General features: G+C 76.1%; 1 protein-coding gene across 1 annotated transcript in view; it reads right to left on the bottom strand.

The window, feature by feature from the left end:
• Positions 1 to 1660, bottom strand: part of LOC140406844 (serine hydroxymethyltransferase, mitochondrial-like) — a 68698-nt gene extending 67038 nt beyond the window's left edge. Inside the window, exon 1 of the mRNA XM_072494730.1 lies at positions 1537 to 1660. Within this exon, the coding sequence (XP_072350831.1) occupies positions 1537 to 1632 (96 nt within the window). The 5' untranslated portion in view covers positions 1633 to 1660. The remainder of the gene's footprint in view (positions 1 to 1536) is intronic.
• Positions 1661 to 16383: the final 14723 nt, after the last annotated feature.

Genomic DNA, 16383 nt, shown 5'->3' with positions numbered 1-16383 from the left:
CTCCTCCAGTCCCTACACCCTCCATATCTCTGTAACCTCCTCCAACCCCTACACCCTCCCTATCTCTGTAACCTCCTCCAACCCCTACACCCTCCCTATCTCTGTAACCTCCTCCAGCCCCTACAACCCTCCATATCTCTGTAACCTCCTCCAACCCCTACACCCTCCCTATCTCTGTAACCTCCTCCAACCCCTACACCCCTCCCCATCTTGTAACCTCCGCCAGCCCCCCTACACCCCTCCCTATCTCTGTAACCTCCTCCAGCCCCCTACACCCCTCCCTATCTCTGTAACCTCCTCCAGCCCCCTACACCCCTCCCTATCTCTGTAACCTCCTCCAGCCCCCTACACCCCTCCCTATCTCTGTAACCACCTCCAGCCCCCTACACCCCTCCCTATCTCTGTAACCTCCTCCAGCCCCCTACACCCCTCCCTATCTCTGTAACCTCCTCCAGCCCCCTACACCCCTCCCTATCTCTGTAACCTCCACCAGCCCCCCTACACCCCTCCCTATCTCTGTAACCTCCTCCAGCCCCTACACCCCTCCCTATCTCTGTAACCTCCTCCAGCCCCCTACACCCCTCCCTATCTCTGTAACCTCCACCAGCCCCCCTACACCCCTCCCTATCTCTGTAACCTCCTCCAGCCCCCTACACCCCTCCCTATCTCTGTAACCTCCTCCAGCCCCCTACACCCCTCCCTATCTCTGTAACCTCCACCAGCCCCCCTACACCCCTCCCTATCTCTGTAACATCCTCCAGTCCCCCTACACCCCTCCCTATCTCTGTAACCTCCTCCAGCCCCCTACACCCCTCCCTATCTCTGTAACCTCCTCCAGCCCCCCTACACCCCTCCCTATCCCTGTAACCTCCTCCATCCCCCTACACCCCTCCCTATCTCTGTAACCTCCTTCAGCCCCCTACACCCCTCCCTTTCTCTGTAACCACCTCCAGCCCCCCTACACCCCTCCCTATCTCTGTAACCTCCTCCAGCCCCCTACACCCTCCCTATCTCTGTAACCTCCTCCAGCCCCCTACACCCCTCCCTATCTCTGTAACCTCCTCCAGCCCCCTACACCCCTCCCTATCTCTGTAACCTCCTCCAGTCCCCCTACACCCCTCCCTATCTCTGGAACCTCCTCCAGCCACTACACCCCTCCCTATCTCTGTAACCTCCTCCAGCCCCTACACCCCTCCCTATCTCTGTAACCTCCTCCAGCCCCTACACCCCTCCCTATCTCTATCACGTCCCCCAGTCCCCTACACCCCTCCCTATCTCTGTAACCTCCTCCAGCCCCCTACACCCCTCCCTATCTCTGTAACCTCCTCCAGCCCCCTACACCCCTCCCTATCTCTGTAACCTCCTCCAGACCCCTACACCCCTCCCTATCTCTGTCACGTCCTCCAGCACCTCTGACGCTCCACCTCCTCTCGTGGGAGGGTAGTAAGTACAGCGTGACCTGATTACATAGGGAACGGGAGTGACTCATGAGATTGCGCCTCCCGCCCCTCGCTGGTACCTCCGGAGTTCACTCACCTCTCGCATGCGCGCGTAGTCGATCAGTCTGGCGTAAGCGCTGGTCCCAGCGATGATGACGCGGGGGCGATAGAGGCGGGAGGTTAACGCAAGCATCTCATAGTCTATCAAACCCGTGTCCGGCTGCGGGAGAAACAAGGCAGATTCAGAGAGCGGGCGGGAGGGATCGAGAGATCGCGGGAGGGAGCGAGGGAGCGCGGGAGGGAGCGAGGGAGCCCGGGAGGGATCGAGGGCGCCCGGGAGGGAGCGAGAGAGCGCGGGAGGGAGCGAGGGAGCGCGGGAGGGAGCGAGGGAGCCCGGGAGGGAGCGAGAGAGCGCGGGAGGGAGCGAGGGAGCGCGGGAGGGAGCGAGGGAGCCCGGGAGGGAGCGAGAGAGCGCGGGAGGGAGCGAGGGAGCCCGGGAGGGAGCGAGAGAGCGCGGGAGGGAGCGAGGGCGCCCGGGAGGGAGCGAGGGAGCGCGGGAGGGAGCGAGGGAGCGCGGGAGGGATCGAGAGAGCGCGGGAGGGAGCGAGGGAGCGCGGGAGGGAGCGATGGAGCCCGGGAGGGAGCGAGGGAGCCCGGGAGGGAGCGAGAGAGCGCGGGAGGGAGCGAGGGAGCCCGGGAGGGAGCGAGAGAGCGCGGGAGGGAGCGAGGGCGCCCGGGAGGGACCGAGAGAGCGCGGGAGGGACCGAGAGAGCGCGGGAGGGACCGAGAGAGCGCGGGAGGGAGTGAGAGAGCCCGGGAGGGACCGAGAGAGCGCGGGAGGGACTGAGAGAGCGCGGGAGGGAGCGAGAGAGCGCGGGGAGGGAGCGAGAGAGCGCGGGGAGGGAGCGAGAGAGCGCGGGAGGGAGCGAGAGAGACCGGGGAGGGAGCGAGAGAGCGCGGGAGGGACCGAGAGAGACCGGGGAGGGAGCGAGAGAGCGCGGGAGGGAGCGAGGGCGCCCAGGAGGGAGCGAGGGCGCCCGGGAGGGAGCGAGAGAGCGCGGGAGGGACCGAGAGAGCGCGGGAGGGACCGAGAGAGCGCGGGAGGGACCGAGAGAGCGCGGGAGGGAGCGAGGGAGCGCGGGAGGGAGCGAGGGAGCGCAGGAGGGAGCGAGGGAGCCCGGGAGGGAGCGAGGGAGCCCGGGAGGGAGCGAGGGAGCGCGGGAGGGAGCGAGGGAGCCCGGGAGGGAGCGAGGGAGCGCGGGAGGGAGCGAGGGAGCCCGGGAGGGAGCGAGGGAGCGCGGGAGGGAGCGAGGGAGCCCGGGAGGGAGCGAGGGAGCCCGGGAGGGAGCGAGAGAGCGTGGGAGGGAGCGAGGGAGCCCGGGAGGGAGCGAGAGAGCGCGGGAGGGAGCGAGGGAGCGCGGGAGGGAGCGAGGGAGCCCGGGAGGGAGCGAGAGAGCGCGGGAGGGAGCGAGGGAGCCCGGGAAGGAGCGAGGGAGCCCGGGAGGGAGCGAGGGAGCGCGGGAGGGAGCGCGGGAGGGAGCGAGAGAGCCCGGGAGGGAGCGAGAGAGCCCGGGAGGGAGCGAGGGAGCCCGGGAGGGAGCGAGGGAGCGCGGGAGGGAGCGAGGGAGCGCGGGAGGGAGCGAGAGAGCGCGGGAGGGAGCGAGAGAGCGCGGGAGGGAGCGAGGGAGCGCGGGAGGGAGCGCGGGAGGGAGCGAGAGAGCGCGGGAGGGAGCGAGGGAGCGCGGGAGGGAGCGAGGGAGCGCGGGAGGGAGCGCGGGAGGGAGCGAGGGAGCGCGGGAGGGAGCGAGGGAGCGCGGGAGGGAGCGAGGGAGCGCGGGAGGGAGCGAGGGAGCGCGGGAGGGAGCGAGGGAGCCCGGGAGGGAGCGAGGGAGCCCGGGAGGGAGCGAGGGAGCCCGGGAGGGAGCGAGGGAGCCCGGGAGGGAGCGAGGGAGCGCGGGAGGGAGCGAGAGAGCCCGGGAGGGAGCGAGAGAGCGCGGGAGGGAGCGAGGGAGCCCGGGAGGGAGCGAGAGAGCCCGGGAGGGAGCGAGGGAGCGCGGGAGGAAGCGAGGGAGCGCGGGAGGGAGCGAGGGAGCGCGGGAGGGAGCGAGAGAGCGCGGGAGGGAGCGAGGGAGCCCGGGAGGGAGCGAGAGAGCGCGGGAGGGAGCGAGGGAGCGCGGGAGGGAGCGAGGGAGCCCGGGAGGGAGCGAGAGAGCGCGGGAGGGAGCGAGGGAGCCCGGGAGGGAGCGAGGGAGCCCGGGAGGGAGCGAGAGAGCGCGGGAGGGAGCGAGGGAGCCCGGGAGGGAGCGAGGGAGCCCGGGAGGGAGCGAGGGAGCCCGGGAGGGAGCGAGGGAGCCCGGGAGGGAGCGAGGGAGCCCGGGAGGGAGCGAGGGAGCGCGGGAGGGAGCGAGGGAGCGCGGGAGGGAGCGAGAGAGCGCGGGAGGGAGCGAGAGAGCACGGGAGGGAGCGAGAGAGCGCGGGAGGGAGCGAGGGAGCCCGGGAGGGAACGAGGGAGCGCGGGAGGGAGCGAGGGAGCCCGGGAGGGAGCGAGAGAGCGCGGGAGGGAGCGAGGGAGCCCGGGAGGGAGCGAGGGAGCCCGGGAGGGAGCGAGGGAGCCCGGGAGGGAGCGAGGGAGCGCGGGAGCCCGGGAGGGAGCGAGAGAGCGCGGGAGGGAGCGAGAGAGCGCGGGAGGGAGCGAGGGAGCCCGGGAGGGAGCGAGGGAGCCCGGGAGGGAGCGATGGAGCGCGGGAGGGAGCGAGGGAGCCCGGGAGGGAGCGAGGGAGCGCGGGAGGGAGCGAGAGAGCGCGGGAGGGAGCGAGAGAGCCCGGGAGGGAGCGAGGGAGCCCGGGAGGGAGCGAGGGAGCCCGGGAGGAAGCGAGGGAGCCCGGGAGGGAGCGAGGGAGCGCGGGAGGGACGATGGAGGGAGCGAGGGAGCCCCGGAGGAAGCGAGGGAGCCCGGGAGGGAGCGAGGGAGCCCGGGAGGGAGCGAGAGAGCGCGGGAGGGAGCGAGGGAGCCCGGGAGGGAGCGAGGGAGCGCGGGAGGGAGCGAGAGAGCGCGGGAGGGAGCGAGGGAGCCCGGGAGGGAGCGAGGGAGCGCGGGAGGGAGTGAGGGAGCCCGGGAGGGAGCGAGGGAGCCCGGGAGGGAGCGAGAGAGCGCGGGAGGGAGCCCGGGAGGGAGCGAGAGAGCCCGGGAGGGAGCGAGGGAGCGCGGGAGGGAGCGAGAGAGCCCGGGAGGGAGCGAGGGATCGCGGGAGGGAGCGAGAGAGCGCGGGAGGGAGCAAGGGAGCCCGGGAGGGAGCGAGGGAGCCCGGGAGGGAGCGAGGGAGCCGGGGAGGGAGCGAGGGAGCCCGGGAGGGAGCGAGGGAGCCCGGGAGGGAGCGAGGGAGCCCGGGAGGGAGCGAGGGAGCCCCGGAGGGAGCGAGGGAGCGCGGGAGGGAGCGAGGGAGCCCGGGAGGGTGCGAGGGAGCGCGGGAGGGAGCGAGGGAGCCCGGGAGGGAGCGAGGGAGCCCGGGAGGGAGCGAGGGAGCCCGGGAGGGAGCGAGGGAGCGCGGGAGGGAGCGAGGGAGCGCGGGAGGGAGCGAGGGAGCCCGGGAGGGAGCGCGGGAGGGAGCGAGGGAGCCCGGGAGGGAGCGAGGGAGCGCGGGAGGGAGCGAGGGAGCGCGGGAGGGAGCGAGGGAGCGCGGGAGGGAGCGAGGGAGCGCGGGAGGGAGCGAGGGAGCCCGGGAGGGAGCGAGGGAGCCCGGGAGGGAGCGAGGGAGCCCGGGAGGGACTGAGAGAGCGCGGGAGGGAGCGAGGGAGCCCGGGAGGGAGCGACGGAGCGCGGGAGGGAGCGAGGGAGCCCAGGAGGGAGCGAGAGAGCGCGGGAGGGAGCGAGAGAGCCCGGAAGGGACCGAGGGAGGGAGCGAGGGAGCCCGGGAGGGAGCGAGAGAGCCCGGGAGGGAGCGAGGGAGCCCGGGAGGGAGCGAGGGAGCCCGGGAGGGAGCGAGGGAGCCCGGGAGGGAGCGAGGGAGCCCGGGAGGGAGCGAGAGAGCGCGGGAGGGAGCGAGGGAGCCCGGGAGGGAGCGCGGGAGCCCGGGAGGGAGCGCGGGAGGGAGCGAGGGAGCCCGGGAGGGAGCGCGGGAGGGAGCGAGGGAGCCCGGGAGGGAGCGAGGGAGCCCGGGAGGGAGCGAGGGAGCCCGGGAGGGAGCGAGGGAGCGCGGGAGGGAGCGAGGGAGCCCGGGATGGAGCGAGAGAGCGCGGGAGGGAGCGAGGGAGCCCGGGAGGGAGCGAGGGAGCCCGGGAGGGAGCGAGGGAGCGCGGGAGGGAGCGAGGGAGCCCGGGAGGGAGCGAGGGAGCCCGGGAGGGAGCGAGGGAGCGCGGGAGGGAGCGAGGGAGCCCGGGAGGGAGCGAGAGAGCCCGGGAGAGGGCGAGGGAGCCCGGGAGGGAGCGAGGGAGCCCGGGAGGGAGCGAGGGAGCCCGGGAGGGAGCGAGGCAGCCCGGGAGGGAGCGAGGCAGCCCGGGAGGGAGCGAGGGAGCCCGGGAGGAAGCGAGGGAGCCCGGGAGGGAGCGAGGGAGCCCGGGAGGGAGCGAGGGAGAGCGGGAGGGAGCGAGGGAGCCTGGGAGGGAGCGAGAGAGCGCGGGAGGGAGCGAGGGAGCCCGGGAGGGAGCGAGGGAGCGCGGGAGGGAGCGAGAGAGCGCGGGAGGGAGCGAGAGCGCGCGGGAGGGAGCGAGGGAGCGCGGGAGGGAGCGAGGGAGCCCGGGAGGGAGCGAGGGAGCCCGGGAGGGAGCGAGAGAGCGCGGGAGGGAGCGAGGGAGCGCGGGAGGGAGCGAGGGAGCCCGGGAGGGAGCGAGGGAGCCCGGGAGGGAGCGAGAGAGCGTGGGAGGGAGCGAGGGAGCCCGGGAGGGAGCGAGAGAGCGCGGGAGGGAGCGAGGGAGCGCGGGAGGGAGCGAGGGAGCCCGGGAGGGAGCGAGAGAGCGCGGGAGGGAGCGAGGGAGCCCGGGAAGGAGCGAGGGAGCCCGGGAGGGAGCGAGGGAGCGCGGGAGGGAGCGCGGGAGGGAGCGAGGGAGCGCGGGAGGGAGCGAGAGAGCGCGGGAGGGAGCGAGAGAGCCCGGGAGGGAGCGAGGGAGTTCGGGAGGGAGCGAGGGAGCCCGGGAGGGAGCGAGGGAGCGCGGGAGGGAGCGAGGGAGCGCGGGAGGGAGCGAGAGAGCGCGCGAGGGAGCGAGGGAGCGCGGGAGGGAGCGCGGGAGGGAGCGAGAGAGCGCGGGAGGGAGCGAGGGAGCGCGGGAGGGAGCGAGGGAGCGCGGGAGGGAGCGAGGGAGCGCGGGAGGGAGCGAGGGAGCGCGGGAGGGAGCGAGGGAGCGCGGGAGGGAGCGAGGGAGCCCGGGAGGGAGCGAGGGAGCCCGGGAGGGAGCGAGAGAGCCCGGGAGGGAGCGAGAGAGCGCGGGAGGGAGCGAGGGAGCCCGGGAGGGAGCGAGGGAGCCCGGGAGGGAGCGAGGGAGCGCGGGAGGGAGCGAGAGAGCCCGGGAGGGAGCGAGAGAGCGCGGGAGGGAGCGAGGGAGCCCGGGAGGGAGCGAGAGAGCCCGGGAGGGAGCGAGGGAGCGCGGGAGGAAGCGAGGGAGCGCGGGAGGGAGCGAGGGAGCGCGGGAGGGAGCGAGAGAGCGCGGGAGGGAGCGCGGGAGGGAGCGAGAGAGCCCGGGAGGGAGCGAGGGAGCGCGGGAGGGAGCGAGGGAGCGCGGGAGGGACCGAGAGAGCGCGGGAGGGAGCGAGGGAGCGCGGGAGGGAGCGAGGGAGCCCGGGAGGGAGCGAGAGAGCGCGGGAGGGAGCGAGGGAGCGCAGGAGGGAGCGAGGGAGCCCGGGAGGGAGCGAGGGAGCCCGGGAGGGAGCGAGAGAGCGCGGGAGGGAGCGAGGGAGCCCGGGAGGGAGCGAGGGAGCCCGGGAGGGAGCGAGGGAGCCCGGGAGGGAGCGAGGGAGCCCGGGAGGGAGCGAGGGAGCGCGGGAGGGAGCGAGGGAGCGCGGGAGGGAGCGAGAGAGCGCGGGAGGGAGCGAGAGAGCACGGGAGGGAGCGAGAGAGCGCGGGAGGGAGCGAGGGAGCCCGGGAGGGAACGAGGGAGCGCGGGAGGGAGCGAGGGAGCCCGGGAGGGAGCGAGAGAGCGCGGGAGGGAGCGAGGGAGCCCGGGAGGGAGCGAGGGAGCCCGGGAGGGAGCGAGGGAGCCCGGGAGGGAGCGAGGGAGCGCGGGAGCCCGGGAGGGAGCGAGAGAGCGCGGGAGGGAGCGAGAGAGCGCGGGAGGGAGCGAGGGAGCCCGGGAGGGAGCGAGGGAGCCCGGGAGGGAGCGATGGAGCGCGGGAGGGAGCGAGGGAGCCCGGGAGGGAGCGAGGGAGCGCGGGAGGGAGCGAGAGAGCGCGGGAGGGAGCGAGAGAGCCCGGGAGGGAGCGAGGGAGCCCGGGAGGGAGCGAGGGAGCCCGGGAGGAAGCGAGGGAGCCCGGGAGGGAGCGAGGGAGCGCGGGAGGGACGATGGAGGGAGCGAGGGAGCCCCGGAGGAAGCGAGGGAGCCCGGGAGGGAGCGAGGGAGCCCGGGAGGGAGCGAGAGAGCGCGGGAGGGAGCGAGGGAGCCCGGGAGGGAGCGAGGGAGCGCGGGAGGGAGCGAGAGAGCGCGGGAGGGAGCTAGGGAGCCCGGGAGGGAGCGAGGGAGCCCGGGAGGGAGCGAGGGAGCCGGGGAGGGAGCGAGGGAGCCCGGGAGGGAGCGAGGGAGCCCGGGAGGGAGCGAGGGAGCCCGGGAGGGAGCGAGGGAGCCCCGGAGGGAGCGAGGGAGCGCGGGAGGGAGCGAGGGAGCCCGGGAGGGAGCGAGGGAGCGCGGGAGGGAGCGAGGGAGCCCGGGAGGGAGCGAGGGAGCCCGGGAGGGAGCGAGGGAGCCCGGGAGGGAGCGAGGGAGCCCGGGAGGGAGCGAGGGAGCCCGGGAGGGAGCGAGGGAGCGCGGGAGGGAGCGAGGGAGCGCGGGAGGGAGCGAGGGAGCCCGGGAGGGAGCGCGGGAGGGAGCGAGGGAGCCCGGGAGGGAGCGAGGGAGCGCGGGAGGGAGCGAGGGAGCGCGGGAGGGAGCGAGGGAGCGCGGGAGGGAGCGAGGGAGCGCGGGAGGGAGCGAGGGAGCCCGGGAGGGAGCGAGGGAGCCCGGGAGGGAGCGAGGGAGCCCGGGAGGGACTGAGAGAGCGCGGGAGGGAGCGAGGGAGCCCGGGAGGGAGCGACGGAGCGCGGGAGGGAGCGAGGGAGCCCAGGAGGGAGCGAGAGAGCGCGGGAGGGAGCGAGAGAGCCCGGAAGGGACCGAGGGAGGGAGCGAGGGAGCCCGGGAGGGAGCGAGAGAGCCCGGGAGGGAGCGAGGGAGCCCGGGAGGGAGCGAGGGAGCCCGGGAGGGAGCGAGGGAGCCCGGGAGGGAGCGAGGGAGCCCGGGAGGGAGCGAGAGAGCGCGGGAGGGAGCGAGGGAGCCCGGGAGGGAGCGCGGGAGGGAGCGAGGGAGCGCGGGAGGGAGCGAGGGAGCCCGGGAGGGAGCGCGGGAGCGCGGGAGGGAGCGAGGGAGCCCGGGATGGAGCGAGAGAGCGCGGGAGGGAGCGAGGGAGCCCGGGAGGGAGCGAGGGAGCCCGGGAGGGAGCGAGGGAGCCCAGGAGGGAGCGAGGGAGCGCGGGAGGGAGCGAGGGAGCCCGGGAGGGAGCGAGGGAGCCCGGGAGGGAGCGAGGGAGCGCGGGAGGGAGCGAGGGAGCCCGGGAGGGAGCGAGAGAGCCCGGGAGAGGGCGAGGGAGCCCGGGAGGGAGCGAGGGAGCCCGGGAGGGAGCGAGGGAGCCCGGGAGGGAGCGAGGCAGCCCGGGAGGGAGCGAGGCAGCCCGGGAGGGAGCGAGGGAGCCCGGGAGGAAGCGAGGGAGCCCGGGAGGGAGCGAGGGAGCCCGGGAGGGAGCGAGGGAGAGCGGGAGGGAGCGAGGGAGCCTGGGAGGGAGCGAGAGAGCGCGGGAGGGAGCGAGGGAGCCCGGGAGGGAGCGAGGGAGCGCGGGAGGGAGCGAGAGAGCGCGGGAGGGAGCGAGAGCGCGCGGGAGGGAGCGAGGGAGCGCGGGAGGGAGCGAGGGAGCCCGGGAGGGAGCGAGGGAGCCCGGGAGGGAGCGAGAGAGCGCGGGAGGGAGCGAGGGAGCGCGGGAGGGAGCGAGGGAGCCCGGGAGGGAGCGAGGGAGCCCGGGAGGGAGCGAGAGAGCGTGGGAGGGAGCGAGGGAGCCCGGGAGGGAGCGAGAGAGCGCGGGAGGGAGCGAGGGAGCGCGGGAGGGAGCGAGGGAGCCCGGGAGGGAGCGAGAGAGCGCGGGAGGGAGCGAGGGAGCCCGGGAAGGAGCGAGGGAGCCCGGGAGGGAGCGAGGGAGCGCGGGAGGGAGCGCGGGAGGGAGCGAGGGAGCGCGGGAGGGAGCGAGAGAGCGCGGGAGGGAGCGAGAGAGCCCGGGAGGGAGCGAGGGAGTTCGGGAGGGAGCGAGGGAGCCCGGGAGGGAGCGAGGGAGCGCGGGAGGGAGCGAGGGAGCGCGGGAGGGAGCGAGAGAGCGCGCGAGGGAGCGAGGGAGCGCGGGAGGGAGCGCGGGAGGGAGCGAGAGAGCGCGGGAGGGAGCGAGGGAGCGAGGGAGCGCGGGAGGGAGCGCGGGAGGGAGCGAGGGAGCGCGGGAGGGAGCGAGGGAGCGCGGGAGGGAGCGAGGGAGCCCGGGAGGGAGCGAGGGAGCCCGGGAGGGAGCGAGAGAGCCCGGGAGGGAGCGAGAGAGCGCGGGAGGGAGCGAGGGAGCCCGGGAGGGAGCGAGGGAGCCCGGGAGGGAGCGAGGGAGCGCGGGAGGGAGCGAGAGAGCCCGGGAGGGAGCGAGAGAGCGCGGGAGGGAGCGAGGGAGCCCGGGAGGGAGCGAGAGAGCCCGGGAGGGAGCGAGGGAGCGCGGGAGGAAGCGAGGGAGCGCGGGAGGGAGCGAGGGAGCGCGGGAGGGAGCGAGGGAGCGCGGGAGGGAGCGCGGGAGGGAGCGAGAGAGCCCGGGAGGGAGCGAGGGAGCGCGGGAGGGAGCGAGGGAGCGCGGGAGGGACCGAGAGAGCGCGGGAGGGAGCGAGGGAGCGCGGGAGGGAGCGAGGGAGCCCGGGAGGGAGCGAGAGAGCGCGGGAGGGAGCGAGGGAGCGCAGGAGGGAGCGAGGGAGCCCGGGAGGGAGCGAGGGAGCCCGGGAGGGAGCGAGGGAGCGCGGGAGGAAGCGAGGGAGCGCGGGAGGGAGCGAGGGAGCGCGGGAGGGAGCGAGAGAGCGCGGGAGGGAGCGCGGGAGGGAGCGAGAGAGCCCGGGAGGGAGCGAGGGAGCGCGGGAGGGAGCGAGGGAGCGCGGGAGGGAGCGAGAGAGCCCGGGAGGGAGCGAGGGAGCGCGGGAGGAAGCGAGGGAGCGCGGGAGGGAGCGAGGGAGCGCGGGAGGGAGCGAGAGAGCGCGGGAGGGAGCGCGGGAGGGAGCGAGAGAGCCCGGGAGGGAGCGAGGGAGCGCGGGAGGGAGCGAGGGAGCGCGGGAGGGACCGAGAGAGCGCGGGAGGGAGCGAGGGAGCGCGGGAGGGAGCGAGGGAGCCCGGGAGGGAGCGAGAGAGCGCGGGAGGGAGCGAGGGAGCGCAGGAGGGAGCGAGGGAGCCCGGGAGGGAGCGAGGGAGCCCGGGAGGGAGCGAGAGAGCGCGGGAGGGAGCGAGGGAGCCCGGGAGGGAGCGAGGGAGCCCGGGAGGGAGCGAGGGAGCCCGGGAGGGAGCGAGGGAGCCCGGGAGGGAGCGAGGGAGCGCGGGAGGGAGCGAGGGAGCGCGGGAGGGAGCGAGAGAGCGCGGGAGGGAGCGAGAGAGCACGGGAGGGAGCGAGAGAGCGCGGGAGGGAGCGAGGGAGCCCGGGAGGGAACGAGGGAGCGCGGGAGGGAGCGAGGGAGCCCGGGAGGGAGCGAGAGAGCGCGGGAGGGAGCGAGGGAGCCCGGGAGGGAGCGAGGGAGCCCGGGAGGGAGCGAGGGAGCCCGGGAGGGAGCGAGGGAGCGCGGGAGCCCGGGAGGGAGCGAGAGAGCGCGGGAGGGAGCGAGAGAGCGCGGGAGGGAGCGAGGGAGCCCGGGAGGGAGCGAGGGAGCCCGGGAGGGAGCGATGGAGCGCGGGAGGGAGCGAGGGAGCCCGGGAGGGAGCGAGGGAGCGCGGGAGGGAGCGAGAGAGCGCGGGAGGGAGCGAGAGAGCCCGGGAGGGAGCGAGGGAGCCCGGGAGGGAGCGAGGGAGCCCGGGAGGAAGCGAGGGAGCCCGGGAGGGAGCGAGGGAGCGCGGGAGGGACGATGGAGGGAGCGAGGGAGCCCCGGAGGAAGCGAGGGAGCCCGGGAGGGAGCGAGGGAGCCCGGGAGGGAGCGAGAGAGCGCGGGAGGGAGCGAGGGAGCCCGGGAGGGAGCGAGGGAGCGCGGGAGGGAGCGAGAGAGCGCGGGAGGGAGCTAGGGAGCCCGGGAGGGAGCGAGGGAGCCCGGGAGGGAGCGAGGGAGCCGGGGAGGGAGCGAGGGAGCCCGGGAGGGAGCGAGGGAGCCCGGGAGGGAGCGAGGGAGCCCGGGAGGGAGCGAGGGAGCCCCGGAGGGAGCGAGGGAGCGCGGGAGGGAGCGAGGGAGCCCGGGAGGGAGCGAGGGAGCGCGGGAGGGAGCGAGGGAGCCCGGGAGGGAGCGAGGGAGCCCGGGAGGGAGCGAGGGAGCCCGGGAGGGAGCGAGGGAGCCCGGGAGGGAGCGAGGGAGCCCGGGAGGGAGCGAGGGAGCGCGGGAGGGAGCGAGGGAGCGCGGGAGGGAGCGAGGGAGCCCGGGAGGGAGCGCGGGAGGGAGCGAGGGAGCCCGGGAGGGAGCGAGGGAGCGCGGGAGGGAGCGAGGGAGCGCGGGAGGGAGCGAGGGAGCGCGGGAGGGAGCGAGGGAGCGCGGGAGGGAGCGAGGGAGCCCGGGAGGGAGCGAGGGAGCCCGGGAGGGAGCGAGGGAGCCCGGGAGGGACTGAGAGAGCGCGGGAGGGAGCGAGGGAGCCCGGGAGGGAGCGACGGAGCGCGGGAGGGAGCGAGGGAGCCCAGGAGGGAGCGAGAGAGCGCGGGAGGGAGCGAGAGAGCCCGGAAGGGACCGAGGGAGGGAGCGAGGGAGCCCGGGAGGGAGCGAGAGAGCCCGGGAGGGAGCGAGGGAGCCCGGGAGGGAGCGAGGGAGCCCGGGAGGGAGCGAGGGAGCCCGGGAGGGAGCGAGGGAGCCCGGGAGGGAGCGAGAGAGCGCGGGAGGGAGCGAGGGAGCCCGGGAGGGAGCGCGGGAGGGAGCGAGGGAGCGCGGGAGGGAGCGAGGGAGCCCGGGAGGGAGCGCGGGAGCGCGGGAGGGAGCGAGGGAGCCCGGGATGGAGCGAGAGAGCGCGGGAGGGAGCGAGGGAGCCCGGGAGGGAGCGAGGGAGCCCGGGAGGGAGCGAGGGAGCCCAGGAGGGAGCGAGGGAGCGCGGGAGGGAGCGAGGGAGCCCGGGAGGGAGCGAGGGAGCCCGGGAGGGAGCGAGGGAGCGCGGGAGGGAGCGAGGGAGCCCGGGAGGGAGCGAGAGAGCCCGGGAGAGGGCGAGGGAGCCCGGGAGGGAGCGAGGGAGCCCGGGAGGGAGCGAGGGAGCCCGGGAGGGAGCGAGGCAGCCCGGGAGGGAGCGAGGCAGCCCGGGAGGGAGCGAGGGAGCCCGGGAGGAAGCGAGGGAGCCCGGGAGGGAGCGAGGGAGCCCGGGAGGGAGCGAGGGAGAGCGGGAGGGAGCGAGGGAGCCTGGGAGGGAGCGAGAGAGCGCGGGAGGGAGCGAGGGAGCCCGGGAGGGAGCGAGGGAGCGCGGGAGGGAGCGAGAGAGCGCGGGAGGGAGCGAGAGCGCGCGGGAGGGAGCGAGGGAGCGCGGGAGGGAGCGAGGGAGCCCGGGAGGGAGCGAGGGAGCCCGGGAGGGAGCGAGAGAGCGCGGGAGGGAGCGAGGGAGCGCGGGAGGGAGCGAGGGAGCCCGGGAGGGAGCGAGGGAGCCCGGGAGGGAGCGAGAGAGCGTGGGAGGGAGCGAGGGAGCCCGGGAGGGAGCGAGAGAGCGCGGGAGGGAGCGAGGGAGCGCGGGAGGGAGCGAGGGAGCCCGGGAGGGAGCGAGAGAGCGCGGGAGGGAGCGAGGGAGCCCGGGAAGGAGCGAGGGAGCCCGGGAGGGAGCGAGGGAGCGCGGGAGGGAGCGCGGGAGGGAGCGAGGGAGCGCGGGAGGGAGCGAGAGAGCGCGGGAGGGAGCGAGAGAGCCCGGGAGGGAGCGAGGGAGTTCGGGAGGGAGCGAGGGAGCCCGGGAGGGAGCGAGGGAGCGCGGGAGGGAGCGAGGGAGCGCGGGAGGGAGCGAGAGAGCGCGCGAGGGAGCGAGGGAGCGCGGGAGGGAGCGCGGGAGGGAGCGAGAGAGCGCGGGAGGGAGCGAGGGAGCGAGGGAGCGCGGGAGGGAGCGCGGGAGGGAGCGAGGGAGCGCGGGAGGGAGCGAGGGAGCGCGGGAGGGAGCGAGGGAGCCCGGGAGGGAGCGAGGGAGCCCGGGAGGGAGCGAGGGAGCCCGGGAGGGAGCGAGAGAGCCCGGGAGGGAGCGAGAGAGCGCGGGAGGGAGCGAGGGAGCCCGGGAGGGAGCGAGGGAGCCCGGGAGGGAGCGAGGGAGCGCGGGAGGGAGCGAGAGAGCCCGGGAGGGAGCGAGAGAGCGCGGGAGGGAGCGAGGGAGCCCGGGAGGGAGCGAGAGAGCCCGGGAGGGAGCGAGGGAGCGCGGGAGGAAGCGAGGGAGCGCGGGAGGGAGCGAGGGAGCGCGGGAGGGAGCGAGAGAGCGCGGGAGGGAGCGCGGGAGGGAGCGAGAGAGCCCGGGAGGGAGCGAGGGAGCGCGGGAGGGAGCGAGGGAGCGCGGGAGGGACCGAGAGAGCGCGGGAGGGAGCGAGGGAGCGCGGGAGGGAGCGAGGGAGCCCGGGAGGGAGCGAGAGAGCGCGGGAGGGAGCGAGGGAGCGCAGGAGGGAGCGAGGGAGCCCGGGAGGGAGCGAGGGAGCCCGGGAGGGAGCGAGAGAGCGCGGGAGGGAGCGAGGGAGCCCGGGAGGGAGCGAGGGAGCCCGGGAGGGAGCGAGAGAGCGCCGGAGGGAGCGAGGGAGCCCGGGAGGGAGCGAGGGAGCCCGGGAGGGAGCGAGGGAGCGCGGGAGGGAGCGAGAGAGCGCGGGAGGGAGCGAGAGAGCCCGGGAGGGAGCGAGGGAGCCCGGGAGGGAGCGAGGGAGCCCGGGAGGAAGCGAGGGAGCCCGGGAGGGAGCGAGGGAGCCCGGGAGGGAGCGAGGGAGCGCGGGAGGGACGATGGAGGGAGCGAGGGAGCCCGGGAGGAAGCGAGGGAGCCCGGGAGGGAGCGAGGGAGCCCGGGAGGGAGCGAGAGAGCGCGGGAGGGAGCGAGGGAGCCCGGGAGGGAGCGAGGGAGCGCGGGAGGGAGCGAGAGAGCGCGGGAGGGAGCGAGAGAGCGCGGGAGGGAGCGAGAGAGCGCGGGAGGGAGCGAGAGAGCGCGGGAGGGAGCGAGAGAGCGCGGGAGGGAGCGAGAGAGCGCGGGAGGAGCGAGAGAGCGCGGGAGGGAGCGAGAGCGCGCGGGAGGGAGCGAGTGAGCGCGGGAGGGAGCGAGGGAGCCCGGGAGGGAGCGAGGGAGCGCGGGAGGGAGCGAGAGAGCGCGGGAGGGAGCGAGAGAGCGCGGGAGGGAGCGAGAGAGCGCGGGAGGGAGCGAGGGAGCCCGGGAGGGAGCGAGGGACCCCGGGAGGGAGCGAGGGAGCGCGGGAGGGAGCGAGAGAGCGCGGGAGGGAGCGAGAGAGCGCGGGAGGGAGCGAGGGAGCGCGGGGAGGGAGCGAGAGAGCCCGGGAGGGAGCGAGAGAGCCCGGGAGGGAGCGAGGAGAGCCCGGAGGGAGCGAGAGAGCCCGGGAGGGAGCGAGAGAGCCCGGGAGGGAGCGAGAGAGCGCGGGAGGGAGCGAGAGAGTGCGGGAGGGAGCGAGGGAGCCCGGGAGGGAGCGAGGGAGCCCGGGAGGGAGCGAGAGAGCGCGGGAGGGAGCGAGAGAGCGCGGGAGGGAGCGAGGGAGCGCGGGAGGGAGCGAGGGAGCGCGGGAGGGACGATGGAGGGAGCGAGGGAGCCCGGGAGGAAGCGAGGGAGCCCGGGAGGGAGCGAGGGAGCCCGGGAGGGAGCGAGAGAGCGCGGGAGGGAGCGAGGGAGCCCGGGAGGGAGCGAGGGAGCGCGGGAGGGAGCGAGAGAGCGCGGGAGGGAGCGAGAGAGCGCGGGAGGGAGCGAGAGAGCGCGGGAGGGAGCGAGAGAGCGCGGGAGGGAGCGAGAGAGCGCGGGAGGGAGCGAGAGAGCGCGGGAGGGAACGAGAGAGCGCGGGAGGGAGCGAGAGAGCGCGGGAGGGAGCGAGAGCGCGCGGGAGGGAGCGAATGAGCGCGGGAGGGAGCGAGGGAGCCCGGGAGGGAGCGAGAGAGCGCGCGGGAGGGAGCGAGAGAGCGCGCGAGGGAGCGAGAGAGCCCGGGAGGGAGCGAGGGAGCGCGGGAGGGAGCGAGAGAGCGCGGGAGGGAGCGAGAGAGCGCGGGAGGGAGCGAGGGAGCCCGGGAGGGAGCGAGAGAGCGCGGGAGGTAGCGAGGGAGCGCGGGAGGGAGCGAGGGAGCCCGGGAGGGAGCGAGGGAGCGCGGGAGGGAGCGAGGGAGCCCGGGAGGGGAGCGAGGGAGCCCGGGAGGGAGCGAGAGAGCGCGGGAGGGAGCCCGGGAGGGAGCGAGAGAGCCCGGGAGGGAGCGAGGGAGCGCGGGAGGGAGCGAGAGAGCCCGGGAGGGAGCGAGGGAGCGCGGGAGGGAGCGAGGGAGCCCGGGAGGGAGCGAGGGAGCGCCGGGAGGGAGCGAGAGAGCCCGGGAGGGAGCGAGAGAGCCCGGGAGGGAGCGAGAGAGCCCGGGAGGGAGCGAGAGAGCGCGGGAGGGAGCGAGAGAGTGCGGGAGGGAGC

This window comes from Scyliorhinus torazame, unplaced genomic scaffold (genome assembly GCF_047496885.1).
Source record: "Scyliorhinus torazame isolate Kashiwa2021f unplaced genomic scaffold, sScyTor2.1 scaffold_918, whole genome shotgun sequence".
Taxonomy (NCBI): domain Eukaryota; kingdom Metazoa; phylum Chordata; class Chondrichthyes; order Carcharhiniformes; family Scyliorhinidae; genus Scyliorhinus; species Scyliorhinus torazame.
The sequence above is the reverse complement of the archived record's forward strand: the minus strand, read 5'-3'. Positions and strand labels throughout refer to the sequence as shown.